Below are 21,068 nucleotides of genomic sequence, written 5' to 3' on the forward strand. Positions count from 1 at the left end.
ATGAATCTTACCAAATAAACACTAAACAGTTAAAGTAATAATTCACAATGAAAAATAAAAGAATACTATAAAACATAACTGATGTGAGTAATAACGTCAGTACCTAGAACCTATACTTCATTACCATCGTGTATGATAAGTGAAGTTGATATGAAATATTTATCCACAGGGTCTTTGTATCGTCCTGTTTAGTTTTATAAATTAAAAAACCTAGAGGCTCTCAAGAGCCTGTATCGCTCACCTGACTCTATTTGGGTTTTTGAATTCATATAAAAAAAGATAAAATTTGGCTACAAAGTAACAACACTTGGTCAGCACCAGATAAGAAACATTCATGCTATGTTTGGTTTCATTCCATTCAGTGGTTCTCTAAAAGAAGACATTTGTATGTATTTCCCATAGGGTCCTATGTTAAACTAAGTCCCCCGCTGGCGGCCATCTTGGATAATGGATCGGCTACAAAGTAACAACACTTGGTCAGCACCTCATAAGGAACATTCATCCCATGTTTGGTTTCATTCCATTTAGTGGTTTTCTAAAAGAAGTCATTTGTATGCATTCCCGTAGGGTCCTATGTTAAACTAAGTCCACCGCTGGCGGCCATCTTGGATGATGGATCGGCTACAAAGTAACAACACTTGATCAGCATCTCATGAGGAACATTCATGCCATGTTTGGTTTCATTCCATTCAATGGTTCTCTAAAAGAAGTCATTTGTATGCATTTCCCATAGGGTCCTACGTTAAACTAAGTCCCCCACTGGCGGCCATCTTGGATGATGGATCGGCTACAAAGTAATAACACTTGGTCAGCACCTCATAAGGAACATTCATGCCATGTGTAGTTTCATTACATTCAGTGGTTCTCTAAAAGAAGTCATTTGTATGCATTTCCCATAGGGTCCTATGTTAAACTAAGTCCCCTGCTGACGGCCATCTTGGATGATGGATCGGCTACAAAGTAACAACACTTGGTCAGCACCTCATAAGGAACATTCCTGCCATGTTTGATTTCATTCCGTCCAGTGGTTATCTAAAAGTAGTCATTTGTATGCATTTCCCTTAGGGTCCTATGTTAAACTAAGTCCCCCGCTGGCGGCCATCTTGGATGATGGATCAGCTATAAAGTAACAACACTTAGTCAGCACCTCATAAGGAACATTCGTGTCATGTTTGGTTTCATTCCATTCAGTGGTTCTCTAGAAGAAGTTCAAAATGAAAAATGTTAACGACGACGACGACGACGGACGCCAAGTGATGAGAAAAGCTCACTTAGCCCTTCGGGCCAGGTGAGCTAATAAAAAAGAAGGAAGAAGCTTCTTTAATATAACCCTGCTTCATCAAATTTCTGATCATACACTGCTGATGTTTAACAAAGTCTGAGTAGTTGTTACAAGCTCCTGAATACCGAATGAGTTTGGGAATTGTATATCCCATATGTTACTATTGTTGGAGAAACTAAAGATCTAAGGCGCCAAAATATGTCGCTAAAACTGTGCATGAATTCATCTGTTCGAAAGGGTTTTAATATAATTGTAGAGTGAATACTTGAAACTCACAAATATCTTGTGTTTTTTTTTTATTGCATTTCCGTCGATTGCATAAAAAAAAAGAATCGACTAATAAAAACCAAATATATTTGTTTTTAATAATCTTACATTTACGTCCAGTTACATATTATAAATATTTTTTTCTAAAATGTACGTAAAAAAAAATTTGAGATATTCTTCATTCTACCTGACATCAAACTAATCGTCTCTTATTTTTTCATATGCTCTTGCAACTTTGAGAATAGTTGTTTCGTCGTACTTCTTTCCAATAATCATCATCCCAACAGGAAGCCCTTCGGAAAACCCAGCATTGATCGATAAAGCCGGGTGACCTGTTGCGTTAAATGGCGCATTATTTTTCATTGTACATGCCGACTTGCTTCTTTTATCTGAAAAGATTAATCCAAATGACTTTTAATACAATTTTATTTATAAATTCAGATGAGGGTTCCAGATAACTAAATAGTGGTTAGATGAAAATGAAAAGTTTGTAGTGTCGCATTTGTTTTTATCAATTGATTACACACTGAAAAATTACAAAAATACCTCTATTTTGTTGAAACAGTTTTGAGATATACTAATGACATCATCTACGTAAGTTTTGATTTCATATATATCCACGGAAACTAAAAACGATATATGTGACGAAAATCATGTTTGAAAACTACATTTACTAGTACACTGTTGAATCGTCCATTAATACCCCTTTTGGCGTTACTCCATTTCCCCAAATTTATTATGCCGTGATCATCAGTATTAAAAGAAGCCAACACAAATGCGTGTCTTTTCATTTTAACAAACAAGCATCATATGAATGATTTATATAGAAATAATATAAAAAGTTATACGGGTGCGGGAATTCTCGCTACATTGAAGACCCATTGGTTGCCTTCGGCTGTTGTCTGCTCTATGGTCGGGTGGTTGTCGCTTTGACATATTCACCATTTCCTTTCTCAATTTTATATAATAATTAAGGTTAAAAAAACCGTGACAATTACACAAGAAAAAATAAAATAAAATAAACCCTAAAGCTGAATAGAGAATAACTTGCGGCCAATTATTCTGACAGAATTTTTTCAGAATTATTGGAACCTAATAAAACGTTAAATACATGGTAACGTAGTGACGACCTGCTAAGTATACCTTGAATAATTCAGTGTAATCCCTTTAAACTATAAAAAAAAAATGAAATCTTAAATTGCTTTTAAAAGAGCCGGCCTATACTAAAGAGATATTAAACACTCGTAAGTAAAAGAGACACATAAAGACAAAAATCGAACAAACAAGGAAACGACTAACAAATTCACAATACATAAAAAACAAGAATGTGTCCAAAGTACATGGATGCCCCACTTGCACTATCCTTTTCCATGTTCCATGGACCGTGAAATTGGGTAATAATCTAATTTGGCATTAAAATAAGAAAGATCATACTATAGGGAACATGTGTACTAAGTTTCAAGTTGATTGGACTTCAATTTTATCAAAAACTTAAACCTGAAATTCCCACTTTCATTTTCTATGTTCAGTGGACCGTGAAATTGGGGTCAAAAGTCTAATTTGGCTTTAAAATTAAAAAGATCATGTCATCAGCAACAAGTGTATCAAGTTTCAAGTTGATTGGACTTCAGCTTCATCAAAAACTACCTTGACCAAAAACTTTAACCTGAAATTCCCACTTTCATTTTCTATGTTCAGTGGACCGTGAAATTGGGGTCAACAGTCTATTTTTGGCTTTAAAATTAGAAAGATCATATCATAAGCATCAGTGTATAAAAGTTTTAAGTTGATTGGACTTCAGCTTCATCAAAAACTACCTTGACCAAAAACTTTAACCTGAAATGGGACGGACGGACGGACGGACGCACAGACGGACGAACGAACGGAGCCACAGACCAGAAAACATAATGCCCCTCTACTATCGTAGGTGGGGCATAAAAAAAGATTGAATTATGCAACACATAGGACTTTAACAGTGATACAAGTATACAAGTCCTTTGTCAAACACCGGCGGAATATCAGACATGTGCTTTGGAAGGGTAAGCAGATCGTATTATATATGTGATATCCGTCGTAGTACACTCCTATGAAATAAATGGTATGTAGGCATCACTGATTGGTAATTAACTCTTATCTGAACCTAAGACTGCGCCCACGTCTTATAAACGCCACATTAGCATGCGTCATTTTACGCATTGAAAGCTCAAATTCAGAGCTAAGTCTTATTCGACAATTTCGCAATCGAGGAAGAGTTGAGACAGTTGGAAAACATCCATTATCAACTGTGGCACACTCTTTTCATTACAGTCAACGAAACAACTCGTGATGGTTTCCGTAAATCTGTTTCAATTGTACCACTTTAAAATTTGAACCCTTGTTTCAATATCTTCCTAGTAAGCATCAAGTAAATTATGATATGAAACACAAGCTCTGTAATATCTTATTATTGTTTGAAATTTTCTGATTTTAGTTACGGAGAAAATGGTCGTAAAATAACAGATGACGGATGTCAAGTTCAGCAAAAAGTACTTTTTCATGGTACTAAATCGAATGATTGATACGGAGCTGATTTTACAGTCACAAACTCTGTAAAATGTAAAACCACAAAAATACTGAATTTAGAGGAAAATTTCAAACAATAATAAATAGATAACAAAACACATCAAACGATTCGGAATGAACAACAACTGTCATATTCCTGACTTGGTACAGGCATTTTTAAATGTAGAAAATGGTTGATTAAACCTTGTTTTATATCGCTAAACCTCTCACTTGTATGACAGTCGCATCAAATTCCATTATATTTACAACGATACGCGAACAAAACAGACATAACAGGTAAAATTGTCAAAATATTGGTACAGCAGTCATCACAGTGTCACAAATACCAAATTTAACAACCACATGCATTGCTTTGCGTGTTTGACATCAGAAAACGTAAACGTCACACAGGAAGAGATATTAAATAATTTTGTCGTTCTTAATTTAATAAAAAAAAATATATATAATTTCCCATGGGAAATGGTGGTATACAGGGTTAAAAAAATCAAAATTTTCCTAGAACTAATTTCAGAAAAAGACCGAGATTTAAAATTATCCAGAAGTTCTTCAAAATTTGTAAGAATCCACATTTGGTTAATACCGCTGCGCGAGTAAAATAATTTTGTCGTTCAAAGTATTTTCTAAATTATAATAGAACAATAACATAATTGCGGGATCTTGATAAGTGTAGAGCCACGTCATATGTACCAAAAGAACACAAAAAGTCACACGTACAAAACACACCAGCAAAAACGAAAGATAACACAAACACATAAGTACCGAGGCACGTCAAATGGATATCACAGAAAACAGAACAAACAGTAAAAGTAAAATAAATAAAATTTCAAAGACAAATTAAAAGAACATTATAACACGTTATGATTATAAACAACAACAGTACGCAGAACCTATACATCAAGACCATCATATATTATTTGTGAAGTTGATACGGAATATTTATCAACAAGGTCTTGGTACCTTCCGATGAACTTTTTTTTAGAAAAAGGACGGACGTTCTTTTACATCCCCCTTGTTCATCAACTTCTGCTCAGACACTGATGAAGTTTTACAACGTCTGAGTAGTAGCTGCAAGCTCTTGACTATCGAATAAGTTGGGAAATGTATATCCCAGATGCAGGTGAAGTTGGTATATTGCTACTAAGGTTGGGGAAATTGATAATTTCAAAATTAAAATCGTCTCGTTTGTCATAGATTCTGGTACTGAGATGTATGTGGATGTCAAATTCGAGATATAAGTCTAAAAATGAGGCGGAGGAAGCCTTGACTGTTGTTTCTTTAATTTCTAGTGGGATATATAAATGGAACCCAATCAGAAAAGGTCGGATTGTTAATAAAAAGAACATCAACAATATATCTGAAAGTGAAATTAAATAAACTAGCTTGAAATGCATCGTATTGTATTAAGATTTAGAAAGCTGATAAATAACACTATTGTACATTATTCTATACTGGCATACATAAACCAGCTGAAGGACGCCTCCAGGTGCGGGAATTTCTCGCTACATTGAAGACCTGTTGGTGACCTTCTGCTGTTGTTTTTTTTTTGGTCGGGTTGTTGTCTCTTTGACACATTCCCCATTTCCATTCTCAATTTTATTTATTTTTTATTTAAAGATCACTGCTCTGGGATTTTTATCCCTAGTTTTACCTGTAATGCATGTCACAGATCTTTGTAAAATGTAGCACATACTTTTGGCTCTTATAACTATAATATTCTATCGAAAAATAATGCAAATATTTATCTTATTCTTTCAAATATTACAGAATGAAATTCCAAATCAGTTAACAGTTGTTAAAAAAACCACAACAAAAGTCCGCGGAAAATGCTTTTACATGATTTGTCTCAAAATCGTCAAATCTCCAAATACAAATCCATAACGTTAATATGTTGCTGATTGTTTTTCCTAGAATACATTATGTGTTCTAGATTGTGTAAACTATCAAAGTATCGCTACGAACCTTTTAAGTCATCATTTCCTGTTGGTAGAGCAGTTGGTTTAATAGGTACTGTTGGCATTATCAAAACATCGTATTCCTTCAATGCATCATCATAAGCTTTAGTTAAAACCTGTACAAGATTCATTGCCTTGGCGTAAAATTTATTCTGGTAATTTCTTTGGATATATTCCGCCATCACGCAACCTTTCTTAAGAGGCTGTGGCATATCATAAGGACGTGTGAACAAACCTCTAGCAAATGCTTCTTGCATAGAGGTGGGATAATGTCCTTTCCAGTTATATCCTGTACCTAAATTTAAGAGAATAATTCAAGAAATTATTAAAATTGAAAGATTAAAGCAAATCCCTTTTTGTGATATATATATTACGTATTCATCAGGTAATCTTATTCTTTAACCAACGTGATTTCAAATGAAAGATGGGTATGCTTGGATAACAATAAATATAAATATTGAATTAGATGCCGATGGATGCATTTTCTAAGATGCAAAAGATGTATATGTACAGTGTAAATTACGGAGGAAACTTTTTTTTCAAATTGAACTTTTAAATTTCACAAAACAAATCTGTTACTGTTGTTTTTTTGTAATTATTATTTGAAATATTCCAAACGATTATATCCTGTTCATCCTTCTTTCTAGAAAAAGTTTTTTGTAAGTTTATACTTTTTCATTGGTTTTGAAATTACCTCACTTTTCAAATAATTCAAAATGTATTTGCCATAATAATCTAACAGCTTTTTAGAAATAATGAGATGCGAATATTTTTTTTAAGTGTTTATCTACTGCTGGCTAATGGAATTGGGTTATGCAGTATAACGTAATCAGAGATCAATATTTTAATTAGATTGGAATATTATGTTTGGACGGTTGAGGACTGGTGAACATAAGAACAGAAACAACGATCACTTTACACCCGTTTCAATTAGCGAAAAGCTAATAAAAAAATCGTGTATCTCTTTATCTCTATCCATTAACCTCCTATCTCATTGTGAACTCTGGAAGTCAGAAGAAAAAAGTAAAATCACAAAAATACTGAACTCCAAGGAAATTCAAAACGGAAAGTCACTAATCAAATGGCACAACCGAAAGCTCAAAGACCTCAAACACATCAAACGAATGGATATAACATCTGTCATATACCTGACTTGGTACAGGCATTTTCTTATGTTGTAAAAGATATTAAATTGACAAAAGATTATTTTGATATGTGTGCGATACATTGTTACGGAAGGGGTCTTCAAAAGGAAAATATGGTAATATCGACATCAATTTATGTTGTTGATAGAAATTCATATTTACAAAACCTGTTTATAATGGTTCCATTCTCAATTTTATTTATATTATTATCACTTTGGATTAAAACAATGAAAATTCCTATCCATACCATTTCCTTTTATCATACAGTTATATTGTCCTTGCAGTGCAATTGGGTGCCAGATCTTTATTCCTGTAATATAACATTATAATAAAGAAAATATTACAGTATTTTCTGTATTCCACTTTTGGCAAAATTCAAAATAAAATCAACATTTTAAAAAAGATAAGTGGCCATTGGACGTTGCAAAATAACCTTACCTCAGCAAGAAACTCGTAAATTAAACATTTTCCGCAGCACAATAAGATTATATAACTTACAATGAATGAGCTGCAACTTTTTTTTCATATTGGTTTCATTGACAATAATGTTTCATTTTAACCATACCATCATTATGTAGAGGTATACTGGTTTCCTCAACTGTAGCGCCAGCTCCTCTCAATTTATGTGCAGCTCCCTCGACAATCTCAGCCACATCTGCTTCCATTACTGGGGTCTCAAATCCTTCTTTAACTAAACCAATCTTTAAGCCTTTTATACCAGCATCAATCTTTCGGAGAAAAAAAAGACGGTAAACGATTTCAACAGGACTCTTTGTGCACAAAGAAAAAAAAAGAACGATTTTAAATAGTATGTTTAAATTAGTGTTGTCAAATCGTACACTTTTGCCTAACCGGTTACTCGGATAATCGTTCGACCGATTAACCGGTTAACCGGTAGTTTAAGTTGGTGTTTGAAAGCTTATCAATAGAACCCTACACATACATATAAGATGTGGTATGAGTGTCATTTGACAACCTTTCATCCAAGACATAAATACCCTTTTAGAGTTGAAGTTTTTCCTTTAGCATTATAAGGCTTGTCCGTGAGGATTCCTGGCGTAGTTTGACTTTTAATAATCCAATACACCGTATCAACTATAGCGTTTGTTACTGTCAGTACCAACTTCAGATTGAAAACAAAATCTTAATCTCGTAGAATTGAATATATCATATTTATGTCTGAAACCGATTATTCTTCCCTTTTCTCTTGTTGTCTCCGAAAATAATGCAGTGTATTTCAATTTGAAATGAATAATTATAAAAAGATAAGATGTGGTATGATTGCCAATAAGACAATTATCCACAAGAGACCAAGATGACACAAAAATAAACAACTATAGGTCACCGTATATTCTTTACTGTGTTTGCTTTTTATCTTTAAGCGTGTTACTCGTACTAACATGTATACATTGAGTACATTCACATTGGTTTGCATTTCACAATTTTATTTAATTTAAAGTAAGACTAACCCTTGCATTACGGAGGTTGCACATTTGGATGTAGGTTTACATAATATTAGATCAAAAAACGAAATAATGAAGTAATTAGTAAAGTTTCATCTCATTACTGATTTTAAAGTTATTGTTAAAAAAACATGTATACTAATTATGTTTCTTTAAAATCCTGCCCCGAAATCTAATCAATTTTATTTTGTTAGGATTAACAATAGCAATCAATTAACTTGACAATTGATCTGTCAAATTAATTACCACAACGACAATTTTTATGATTTCAATACAGATTTATATCAAATCTATCAAAATTGGGAAAAAAGGCCGGTTAACCGGTTAAAGTTTTTGGTATTCGGTATTCGGTCGTTCGACCGATTAACCGGTTAACCGGTTAACCGTTGACAACACTAGTTTAAATAACTTTAAATACATACAAGTGTAAGGGATATTTATTGGTATAAAATATGTGCTGCTTATATACATGTATATATATACGAGTCTAAATTGAAAACTACGTTCAAACATATGATTGCGTTGGAAAAAAAACCGCATTTTTTATACGTGTACATGTAAAACAAATTTCGTTGTAGATGGTTCTAAATACAGCACAAACAACATTTCCCAAAAGACCCAAAAAGTGAAAAAGTATATTTAAACAAAACGAATTTGACTAACAGGTCGAACAACTGATGTTCTTTAAACCTGCTGACTGCCATTGGCGATTGTCAAATAAAATTGATCACAAGATGTAACAAAATTGATCTTAATGTAAATTTAATACTAAAAAGAAAACAATTAACCTGTGGCCACGATGTTATGCCACAAACATAAGGTGTCAATATTTTTTTTAATTTTTTTTGTACATCAGATCCGGATTTTCACAATAAATGTCTCTCCGGTGATGTTGGGGATCGAAATGGTATTTGGAAGGCCATATAAAATGTATCCTCATTTTTAGATAGACTTTTGAATTTTGATAGTCAATATAGGATGAACGGATCATATAAACCGGAGTGAAAATATGATAAAAGCCCAAACGAAAAATATAACCAAGTCTAAATTGAAAACTACGTTCAAACCTATGATTGCGTTGGATAAAAACCGCAATTTGTATACGTGTGCATGTAAAACAAATAACGTTGTAGAAGGGTCTAAAAACAGCACAAACAACATTTTCCAAAAGACCAAAAAAGTGAAAAAGTATATTTAAACAAAACGCATTTGACTAACAGGTCGAACAACTGATGTTCTTTATCCCTGCTGACTGCCATTGGCGATTGACAAATTTACTTACTTAATGGATCTTGTTTATACAAAATATATTTCAAGATTGTGGTTTCTCACACATATGGGAGTCACAAAATTTTGTTAATACAGAATGGTTAAAAACTGTTATAAAGCAGAGATTGCTAGATCAATATATTCAGAACTGGAATTCCCTCATTCAAAATTCGTCAAAAGGTATAAACTACAAAAAATTTAAGAAAAACTTGGAATTCGAAGAATATTTTAATATTTTGGACTTCAAAGACGCTATTATTTTTTGTCGATTTAGAACGACTAATGCTAAGCTGCCGATTGAAACAGGAAGATGGCAAAACGTGATCAGAGAAAACCGCTTTTGCAGTCTATGTAACAATCAACAAATAGGTGACGAATATCATTTTATATTTGAATGAAAAGAGTTTTTAACTGCATATTTTACAAAACGGAAAAATACAGTTAAATTCTCTGAACTTTTGTCAAGTACAAGAAAACCAGTTCTGAAGAAGCTTTTTTCTTTTATGAAAAATATAAATATTAGTGTTTGTACTCCTGGCTTGTAACTTTTGTAACCTCTCTCGCTTGTTTTGTACATATTGTAAATATTTATTGTTGTATTTGTTATCTCTGTACCGATGTAATGCATTGGCTTTATGAGAATAAAGATATATACAAATAAAATTGATCACAAGATGTAACCAAATGGATCTTAATATTAATTTAATATTTAACAGAAAACAATTAATTTGTGGCCACGATGTTATGCCACAAACATAGGGTGTCAATATTTTTTTGTGTAATCGGATTTCGACAATAAATGTCTCTCCATTGATGTTCAGTGAACTCCTGCATAGTGTTGCAATATTTTTTTTTAAACCTTCAATCCCTTTGAAAATGTTCATTATTTTTAGAGTATGTAGATATTATCGTCGTAGAAATCTTGTGCATTTAAATGTCCTTGGTGTTCAAATCTTTTGACGTGAGCGTCACTGGTGGAGAACTCCAGAAGAAGGCTTCCAACGCATGAATCTTCATATTGAATTTTCAAACAAAAGTGTTGTTACGGAATAACAAATGTGTTTTAAATTTGGTTTGTTGTCGATATGACATTACTGTTCTAAAGAATCAAAATGAAGATGAAAGCTATCTTAAAACCTTATCAGTTATAAAGACAAGGAAAACATCTTAAAAGTTTACCAACCATCTTTATCTTGAACGTCTTTTGCAATGCCTTAGTTATATGTGCACGTGATTGGGGTCAACATTTTATAATTCATGAAAAAAGGTTTGTTACTTAAGAATTAACTTACTGTTAAAACGATCTTCTATTGTGTAATGATTTTTTTTTAAAAGGGGGGAGAAAGATTATTATGTTCAAGTTCTTACCAATTGTGAATACTGAGGTATTGCTATATTTGGAATTTGTCTGGGGTCACGTCCTTCGTCATACCCAGCGATTACCTACAATATACCGTGTTCTACGGAATTAAAGTGTAAACAGTTTTACCATTTGAAAACAGATGTGTGTATGTGCAAAACGTTACGATTTCAATATTAAAGTAGATGTCTCTTGAGCATATCTACTAAAAGTTCTCATGGTTTAAAATCTTGAGGGAGTTTTAAAGTTTTAAAATCAATGGTGTCACACACAAAGCCGGGCATATCTATCATTCCAGAGATTCCGGTGTGTCACTCCATGTTTGTTTTGGAGTCTAAATTACACACTTTTTTTTTTATTTTAAGCACAGTTACTTGTTTACATGTACTCAATAGTTGATAGTTTTAGTCTGAAATTTGTATCTTTGTTATTGCCATTTCTCAGCTTTTGTTATCTTGTTTTGTTCTCTACAATATTGACTATTGATTGTTCATAATATATGGTATGCGTGCCAATGAAACAACTCTCCATGTAAATCACAAAGTATATAAAGTTAACAATTATAGGTCAAATACGGCCTTCAATTCGGAGCCTTGGCTAAAACTGAACAGCAAGCTATAGAAGGGCCTCAAAATGACTAATGTAAACAATTCAAACAGGAAAACCAAAATTTGCCTATTGTAAATATTTCGTAAGTTTTGAAATTATATATAGACTGTTGGATTTGAATAAAAATCATTCCAATTGTATATAAAAGCAGTCTAGATTTTATATTTAAAGATAAATGCAAGTTATTCTAGTTATTTCAAACATAAATAAACAATATAAAAAAATCGATAAATTACTTCAAGGAGAAGTGCGCAATCGGTGACTGTTCTGGCCATCGGTCCTACATGATCCAATGTCGATTCTAGTGATGCTATTCCCGTGTAAGGTACCAAACCAAATGTAGGCTTTAATCCTACGGTTCCACAGCAACTCGAAGGAATACGTATAGACCCTCCTTGATCACCTCCTATAGCTAAATCAATCTCCTTTCTTCCGAGCTAAAAATTAGTCAATTATTATACAGAATAGCACCTCCACTGTTTTACATAGACAGTCACCATGGTCACATGATATTTTTTTTTAATTTTTAAGATTTTTTAATAGAGCAAATATCTCAAATCAAAGCAATAACTTATGTTTCCTATCTAAATCAAATAATTTTCGTCTGATTGTTGCTTATTAGTGCTGTTTTTTAACTAATAGACTGTTATGGGGCCAGCTAAAAGACTCCTCCGGGTGCGATAGTTTCTCGCTACATTAGAGACCCATTTGGCCTTCGGCTGTTGTCTGCTCTATGGTCGGGTTTTTGTTGCTTTGACATATTCCCCATTTCTATTCTCAATCTTATGACTTACTGGTTAATAGCTGTTTAAAAAGAGATGTTCCGTTGACAACTTTATTCAACAAAATGACAAAAATAATCTTTTAAAAATTAATCCACTACATTTTAAATGGTATATAAACTCACTAGAGCAGCACTTCCGGAACTGGATCCCCCGGCAGAAAGCTTACTGTCAATTGGATTCTTAACAGGGCCAGTAGATGCTGTGCAGCTCAGTACACTGTAACACATATCTTCACAAACAGTCTTTCCAACAATATTACCTCCTGGTTGATGATTAATTAAAAATTATCTTGAAAATGTATAATTTGCAATATTTTTGTGAGTTATGGATGACTATTTAATTGCTGATCACACACCTGTTTCTTTCTATAATACTGAATAAAGTGGTATGATTGACATATTATTTTGATACAAACAATATGTTGGACTATTTCAAAAGAGTAGTTTCAAGGATTCGGAGCATGATATGATCACAAATAGGTAAGATATCCGGCGTTTTTTTTTTTATCATATCAATTTTAAAGTTTAATGTGAATAAACATAATAGAGAAGTTTGGTTTTAAATTACGGAATTTCGAGGTTTTAGACCTTTTTTCTAAGTTTTAAGGTTCATACTTTTGCTCATTGTTGAAGGCAATACTTTTAAATTGCTAACATCTACGTCACTTTGTGTGCTGAATATTTGTCTCATTAGCAATCTTACCAAATCTCCTTATGTTACATTTGTCAAAGCTTTTTTTTTCTAAAAAAAGATCTAAGTTTGGGTTTGCTTATACTTTTAATTTATTTTTTCTGATATTGGTTCTGAGTTATTAATGTATGTATTTTTTATATGCAAAATCGGTAATGACAAGGAAGTTCAAAAGAGTACCTTCATCAAGTATTCTGGTGATGATGGTTGCGTCAAACTCCGGTGTGTATCCCTCTAGTATTTTCGATCCATTCATCATTGGTACTCCAGCAACAGCTACATTGTCTTTGATGCCAATCGTCTTACCTGCCAGTTTACCTTTCGCTGCACCTTTGATGTCACATTTCCAATACCTGCAATGAAAATTGTGTGTGCTTATTGAATATGTGTTGTTGTTCAAAAAGAGGCATTTGATACAGAAGAGACATTCAAAACGTGTAACTTGAAAAAAACTTATTCCAACAAGGTCAAAAAAGAAGCGTGAACACTACATACAAAACTAAACACTGAGCAGCACGAACCCCGCCACAATATCAGGAGTGATCACAGGTGCTCTGAAAGGATAAGCAAATTCTTCTTCATACTCACCACCCGTTATTTGTTTGTGTATATTTTGAGAATATGTATGTGATTTCTTTCAGAAAGTCAAGAAAAAAACAAACCCAGATGAGGATGCATTTGTAGTAAACTATGGTTCGTGCGTCCGAATATCCGGTATCTTTTCCGGATTTACCGGATTTACTTCACTATATAAAACTCGTAAACTGTGAAAGCTAAGGAAATATAGATACCCGAAAACGTGGGGATCCTCATGATAGAGTTAAATTGATCTAAATTCAAACTTACAGTTCACTTACCAGGCATCGTCTTCGGAACTGTACCCGGGAGTCCTCGGGTATTTGACAGGAAGTTGTGGTTCAGGAATCTCATTTAGTCTTTGCAAAGAGCTTATAAGTCCTTGAAAATTGTCTGCAATTATTGTTACCATTTTTTTTTTATAAATTCATATATAATTTTTTTTTTAAATAACTAACATTCAATACATGTGTTGGTAGATTGACATACTCTTAACACGTAAGTATCTTTCACTAAAATCATTTGAGGGGTCCGTAGGTGATCCAGTGTCGTGTATTTTTTTCACTCACCCATTTTAGGATTTTCTTACATTTGCGGTCTTTTTATCTTGCATTCATTTTGATAATCCTACTCTCAAGAACATACTTATTCTAACAAATTATTAAGCTAGGTCCAATCTTGGGCACCAGTGGCTTTGAACTAACTGTCAGATAACTGCGAGTACTCTCAGATCTGTTCTTCGTGTCTTTTTGTGTCGGGATGTATACGTACCCGCCAACGTCCACTTGTATTTTTTGTCTATCTGATGAGTTAACTGTTATACCACTGTCCCAGGTTAGGGGAGGGTTGGGATCCCGCTTACATGTTTAACCCCGCCACATTATTTATGTATGTGACTGTCCGAGGTCAGGAGCCTGCAATTCAGTGGTTGTCGTTTGTTTATGTGTAACATATTTGTTTTTCGTTCATTTTTTTTACATAGATAAGGCCGTTAGTTTTCTCGTTTGAATTGTTTTACATTGTCTTATCGGGGCCTTTTATAGCTGACTATGCGGTATGGGCTTTGCTCATTGTTGAAGGCCGTACGGTTACCTATAGTTGTTAATGTTTGTGTCATTTTGGTCTTTTGTGGATAGTTGTCTCATTGGCAATAATACCACATCTTCTTTTTTATATGCATGAATATTTTGCTAACGGACATTAAACTCAAAAAGCATTCAGGCAACAACTTTTCGTTTCGTTGTAACACATTTAAACCACAACACCTTATCTTTTCGTTCTCTTGTGAGACTTTAGAAAATACGGCATATTAAATTTTCGTTTCTTTGCGACACATTAGAACCACAGCACCTCAAAATTTCATTCCGTTGTGACAGATCAGAACCACAACATATTAAATTTGTGCTCCGTTGTGACACGTCATCAGAACCACAACAACTTAAAATTTTCGTTCCGTTGTACCACATCAGAACCGTAAAAAAATAAATGTATGTTCCGTTGTGACATATGAGAACCACAAAAAAGACCTTAAATTGTCGTTCCGTTGAGAAAAATTAGAACCAACACATCTTTACCTTTTTGTAATGTTGGTTGTCATCATGCTTTAAATCGTGTTATGTTTTGTGGTCCTCTTCTTTTGTCAATTTACCTTGTACCTCTTTATTTTTGTTAAAATCAGATAATGAAAGGAGGTACAAGTTGCATCCATCCCTCTACCTTTTCATCGGTTGTGAATTGCTAAATATTTTATGTGGTTTATAATTATACTTCTGTAATATTCGATTGACTCTCTACTCTCTAATCAGAACTTAGGCTGAACACTTTTAAAATACCATGCATTTCCTTGAGGTCTTCATCGGATAACTTTAATCTCAAATCAGCGTCTATTTGCTTTAATTCATCCAGATTGGGTTTTTGGCAAACAGGGCTTTTATATAAATCTACAAGTAAATAGTAAGTAATGAATATTCATGGAGACAACATTGACTTCTCTCAGGCTATTTTCTGTTAACTTATAAATGTATTTGTTCTTATATTTGATAACAATAATATTTCAGTACCTTTATAGAATGCTCGTAGAAATTGTGTTGCTTCTTTTTACAGTCTAAGACCGGGTAGATTTGTTTACAATACCAAAAATATATATAAATTTTACACCGGGTTATACGAAAAAGGTTTAACTGTTGATGACTTTTCAAAAAAGTGTTTTTTCTCTCACACAAACAATAACAGATTATCATTGAACATCAGCTACTTTCAGATCTAGAGGTGGTCACTATTGCTTTTTCGTTTGTCGAAAATTCGCATTGAGAAATTTTTTTATTTAAGAATTGAATGCTTCTTTTTGTAAATTTATTGGGGGTGTAAAAGCGTTGACCGAAGAACATTTTGTATGAAGCGCGGAAGCGCTTCATTCTAAAAATGTACGCACGGTCAACGCTTTTACAACCCTATAAAGTTACAAAAAGAAGCATTCAATACTTATAATTACATTTTTTAGCTAGGATTATAAAAACACGATTTTCATGAAGTTTAATTTTTAAAATTCACCTGTGCACTTTATTGTGGGACCTCGTGTCATCATGAATGAAATGTTATTGTCTCATGCAATTATTTACGGAATAACATGTGATGTGCAATTAGCCAATCAGAATAACGTATTATAATGAAACATACATCTTAAATCTTAACAATCTTAAATTTATTTTCTATACTTTAAAAAAAAAAAAAAATAATCTAACTACAGTACAATACAATATGCTTTATTTCAAAAACACTCGGTCACATTGACATGTGAAACAAGAGGTAAATTACAAAATAACTAAGTATCGCATATACATAACCATAAATAGTATTGAATTACCTTGTGTTCCTGATGCCATTGCTCTTTCGGACTATATCTCCAGAAATACTAAGGTCTTTTCCTCTCTCAATGATATCAACTTAAATAGAATAACATTGGTAATATTTGTCCTTGAGACAGGGCGATTCGGTTATTTTCAAATGTGTTTGTTTGTAAATGATATACTTGTAACTGTTTGGTTTCCATTGTGACCAGTTCATAATATTTTGTTGCTTTGTTTTCTTTTCTTGCTCAAGGTACATGTACATATCTAAATATAAATTGTTTTTGTGTTTATCTCTGTAATAGCACGGTTTTAAAGAGGTTTCAATATTTTACTGTTCCGCTTCTAGATGACTTTGAGCTATTTGTGTCCTCGGGATGTTTAACCATTAAAGAGAATTACGTCTCTGTTTTTACGTGCATTTTAAAATATATATATATATATATATATTTGTTAGCATTCGGTATACTTTTTGCGTCTTATTTTTATATTTGCAATAACGATTTGATACACGATCACTTAACTTTGTTTTTTTTACATTTGTCTTTGCATTGTTGCTATTTTGTTGATTAATGATCAATTAGAATTTAGAACCGTTTCCTTAGTAATATGTTACATGGAAGAAAAACTTGCACAGGTTTAATGTACGGTTTGTGTATTGTAAAATTCTTACAAATCATGTAGTTATAGTACTATTTTGTTACGCAATCGTAATTCAGATACACAACAATTTATATTTTTCATTATGCCCTAACACGTTTCGATTAAAAAGGTTTATAATTTAGAACAAACAGAGAAGTTTTATCAAAGGTCAAGGAAAATAATACTGTTACAGTAGTAGAAATCTATGTTAAGTAAACCTTAAAACCAAATAATTTTAAATGTCCCTTGTATACCTATGTATTTCGAATTATCGCTATTTTGTGCATTTTTCGTTTGATCTTTTTTTGTGATAATTTTCATATCATGCTACTCGCTTGAGATGGAATAATTATCACTAGAAACTAAGGAGGCCACGTGGCGTTGCTAACGAAATTGACATGAACATGATGAAATTGACAACGTCGTCATAGGTAAAATAGCGATAAATAGATTATCATTGGTCATCTCAACTCGATTGATTTTCTCACTTTCGCTGTACCAGCTCAAGCGAGAAAATCAATCTCGTTGAGATGATCAACAATAATCTATAATTATTGATCTTTAACATGTTTAACGAAATATATGTATGCTATACCATGCAGATATGTCTTTTTATGCATATACGAAGGTGCCAGAATAGTGCACCAAAACACCATTCCTGATACATTAAGCGTATGTAACTAACATATATCATATAAACATATTCATTTAACATTTTAGACAAACTATTGTTCAACTGTAAAATTAACCATAACTTACCTTAGTTGAATTATTGACACAGTTTATACTATCGGCGCATGTGCTACGCTTATAGTTGTTTATTTATCAAAATGGAAATACATACATGTACATTCGACTTTAAATAAAATCAGGATATTTAAATGGTTACGAAGACATAGCATAAATATATGTGTGTGTGTGACAATATACAAATGTACTTGATTATTTTTGAATATATCAATTATATTAAAAATAAATTCATATAATGTAGTGTCAAATTTTCAAAACTGACATTTAATAAAAAAAAAAAAGAAAGAAAAGAAAGAAACGATGAATTTGAAGTAATGCTGTAGAAATGCTAAAGAAAGGTTCATTTATCAAAACAAAAAGTTCGACCTCTTTCAGGTCCATATGCATGCAAGCTTTAATTTGACTCTTGGAGATGAGTTGCGCATGTGCCCATCATGTTCAGTTATTTTATAAAATGCAAAAGAACGTCGAAGCCCACTTACATAAATTATTAGACAGGTAATAAGTTGAGTTTATGACTTTTCAGTTCGAATATCGTTTACACTATCAATTCAAAGTAAACGGTACTTCGTCTTAATTACAGTGCAAATGAGACAGTTAAACAATGGAGTTAAGGGAAGCTTACCAACAGGGGAAAACGATTTGACAATTATGAAGCTTATGTCTATGCGTTAGCGTTATAAGTATAGGCGTCATAAGGATCCACACACAACTATTAACTATTTCTGTAGTTAAAGAGAATACATATGAATATGAAATAAGAAGATGTGGTATGATTGTAACTGAAATAACTGTTCACCGGAGACCAAATGATACAGACCTTAACATCTATAGTTCAACTTGTGACCTTTAGAATGAGCAAAACCCATATCGTACAGTCATCTATAAAAGACCCCGAAATTACAATTGTTAAAGAATTCACTCGAGAAAACTAGCAGTCTGATTTATTGACAAAACAATGAACGAAAAACAAATATAATATACAGCAACACAGTACAGCAAGCATACGTCTATTCTCAGTGGAAACGGAAATCTAGATATTTTTTTTATAGCTTTATGTCATTAAGTATTCTATGTTGACACCTGTAGATTCGTGTATTATCTTGAAGACAAACTTTCGTGAATTGAGAAGAAACTTGCATATTCGTGTATATTTGATTTCGTGGTTTTGCAAAATTGACATTTCTTTATCTACAAAATTTGTAATTCGTTGCATATTTAATTCTTTGTTACCATGTACCAATGAAATCCTTGAAGTTGGTATCCGATGAATAACAATCATTCACAGCATTTGTCATCTCATACATTTTTATTTTTAAATGAGTTAATATTTTCGTTTTCAATCAAAATCATACTAGCTTTTTTTTAAGTTACCTTCATCATGCATGCCTAACTAAAAAAATGAAAATAAAAAATATAGGAAGATGTGGGGAGTGCAAATAAACTCATGATAGATACCGGGATTAAATTGTGTAATAACGCCAGACGCGCGTTTCGTCTTCAAAAGACTCATCAGTGAGTCCGCTCGAATCCAAAAAAGTTCAAAAAGCCAAATAAAGTACGAAATTGGAGAGCATTGATGACCAAAATTCTTAAAAGTTTTGCCAAATACAGCTCAGGTAATCTATTCCTGAGGAAGTAAATCATTTTTTTTTTGTAAACAGTTAATTTATAAATATGACCATATCAATGATAGTTCATGTCAGCACAGAAGTGGTGACTACTGGATTGGTGATACCTTGGGGAATTAAAACTCCACTAGCAGTAGCATCGACCCAGCGGTAGTAAATAAACTCATCATGGATACCAGGATTAAATTTTGTGATAACGCCTAATGCGAGTTTTGTCTTCAAAAGACTCATCAGTGAAATGAGACAACTCTCCATCAAAGTCAAAATAAAATTTAAAAAAAATGTAAACCATTATAGGTCAAGATACGGTCTACAACACGGTGCTTTAGCTCAAACCGAACAGCAAGCTATAAAGGGCATCAAAAAATGACTTGTGTTAAACCATTCAAACGAGGTAAAAACAACGGTCTAATCTATATATAACGAGAAACACTTATGAAACACATGAACAAACGACAACTACTGAACATCAGCTTCCTGACTTAGGACAGGTGTAAATAGTTATCAAAGGTACCAGGATTCTAATTCAATACGTAACGCCAGACGCGCATTTCGTCTACATATGAATCTCCAGTGACGCTCAGGTCAAAATAGTTATAAAGCCAAACAAGTACAAATTTGAAGAGCATTGAGGAACCAAAATTCAAAAAAATTGTGCCAAATACGGCTAAGGCTTGCAGCGAGATTAAACGCTTTAATGGTAGATCTACCAAACCTTCTCCCTTATCTGAAACAATAGTGTACCATAACAACATAGAAAAACATACTAGAAAATATCAATTGGAATGGCTTAACTCAATCAAAAAACGTAGTAACACAAAGGAAAATTGAACGAATGAATTTGATCTATGATACAACGTTAATACAGAGTTCATAAAAATAAGGGATGAATAGTTAAAGTAAAAGTATTATACCGCTGTGAAATGCTAAACAATTTCAGGAAAAAACATCAACTTTGAAAAAAACCCGTGGATGATAAAGACTTCAACACTCCCGTAGCGAGATGTCCGGGAAAAAGCTAAAAATTGCCAAATCCACACAAGTTCAACCTTAGTTGTTGAATATTTTCGTCATAATTTGTGTCTTCGTCGTAACTGAAAACTGTTCTACCTTGAATCCCAATGTACAGAAGGATATTTAAGAACTATGACTGGACGATCTAGATTCCTACTATTCATGATTAGTGGAATATGTACAACAATACAAAAAGTAAAAGAAAAAGAAAAAAGACACTATCAT

At 32.9% G+C, this 21,068-nt stretch overlaps 1 protein-coding gene across 1 annotated transcript; it reads right to left on the minus strand.

The window, feature by feature from the left end:
- Positions 1-1,647: 1,647 nt before the first annotated feature.
- Positions 1,648-18,346, minus strand: LOC134708347 (amidase-like). The gene is made up of 12 exons (XM_063568804.1): positions 18,208-18,346; positions 16,824-16,902; positions 15,793-15,900; positions 14,242-14,353; positions 13,565-13,737; positions 12,817-12,956; positions 12,146-12,346; positions 11,309-11,383; positions 7,774-7,936; positions 7,456-7,518; positions 6,071-6,358; positions 1,648-1,938 (listed from the first exon to the last, which is right to left on the minus strand). Exons 2-12 carry the CDS (start codon positions 16,840-16,842, stop codon positions 1,748-1,750), a joined length of 1,533 nt encoding a protein of 510 aa, XP_063424874.1. The 5' UTR covers positions 16,843-16,902; positions 18,208-18,346; the 3' UTR covers positions 1,648-1,747.
- Between the last annotated feature and the right edge of the window lie 2,722 nt (positions 18,347-21,068).

Source organism: Mytilus trossulus, chromosome 2, assembly GCF_036588685.1.
Source record: "Mytilus trossulus isolate FHL-02 chromosome 2, PNRI_Mtr1.1.1.hap1, whole genome shotgun sequence".
Taxonomy (NCBI): Eukaryota; Metazoa; Mollusca; class Bivalvia; order Mytilida; family Mytilidae; genus Mytilus; species Mytilus trossulus.

Bases quoted from the DNA above. Each gene is read 5' to 3' on its own strand.
- LOC134708347 (XM_063568804.1), bottom strand. The intron at 12,347-12,816 runs GTGAGTTTATAT...ACTAATTTTTAG, and splicing joins GTTCCGGAAGTGCTGCTCTA to CTCGGAAGAAAGGAGATTGA. The intron at 7,519-7,773 runs GTATGGTTAAAA...GTTATATTACAG, and splicing joins TATACCTCTACATAATGATG to GAATAAAGATCTGGCACCCA.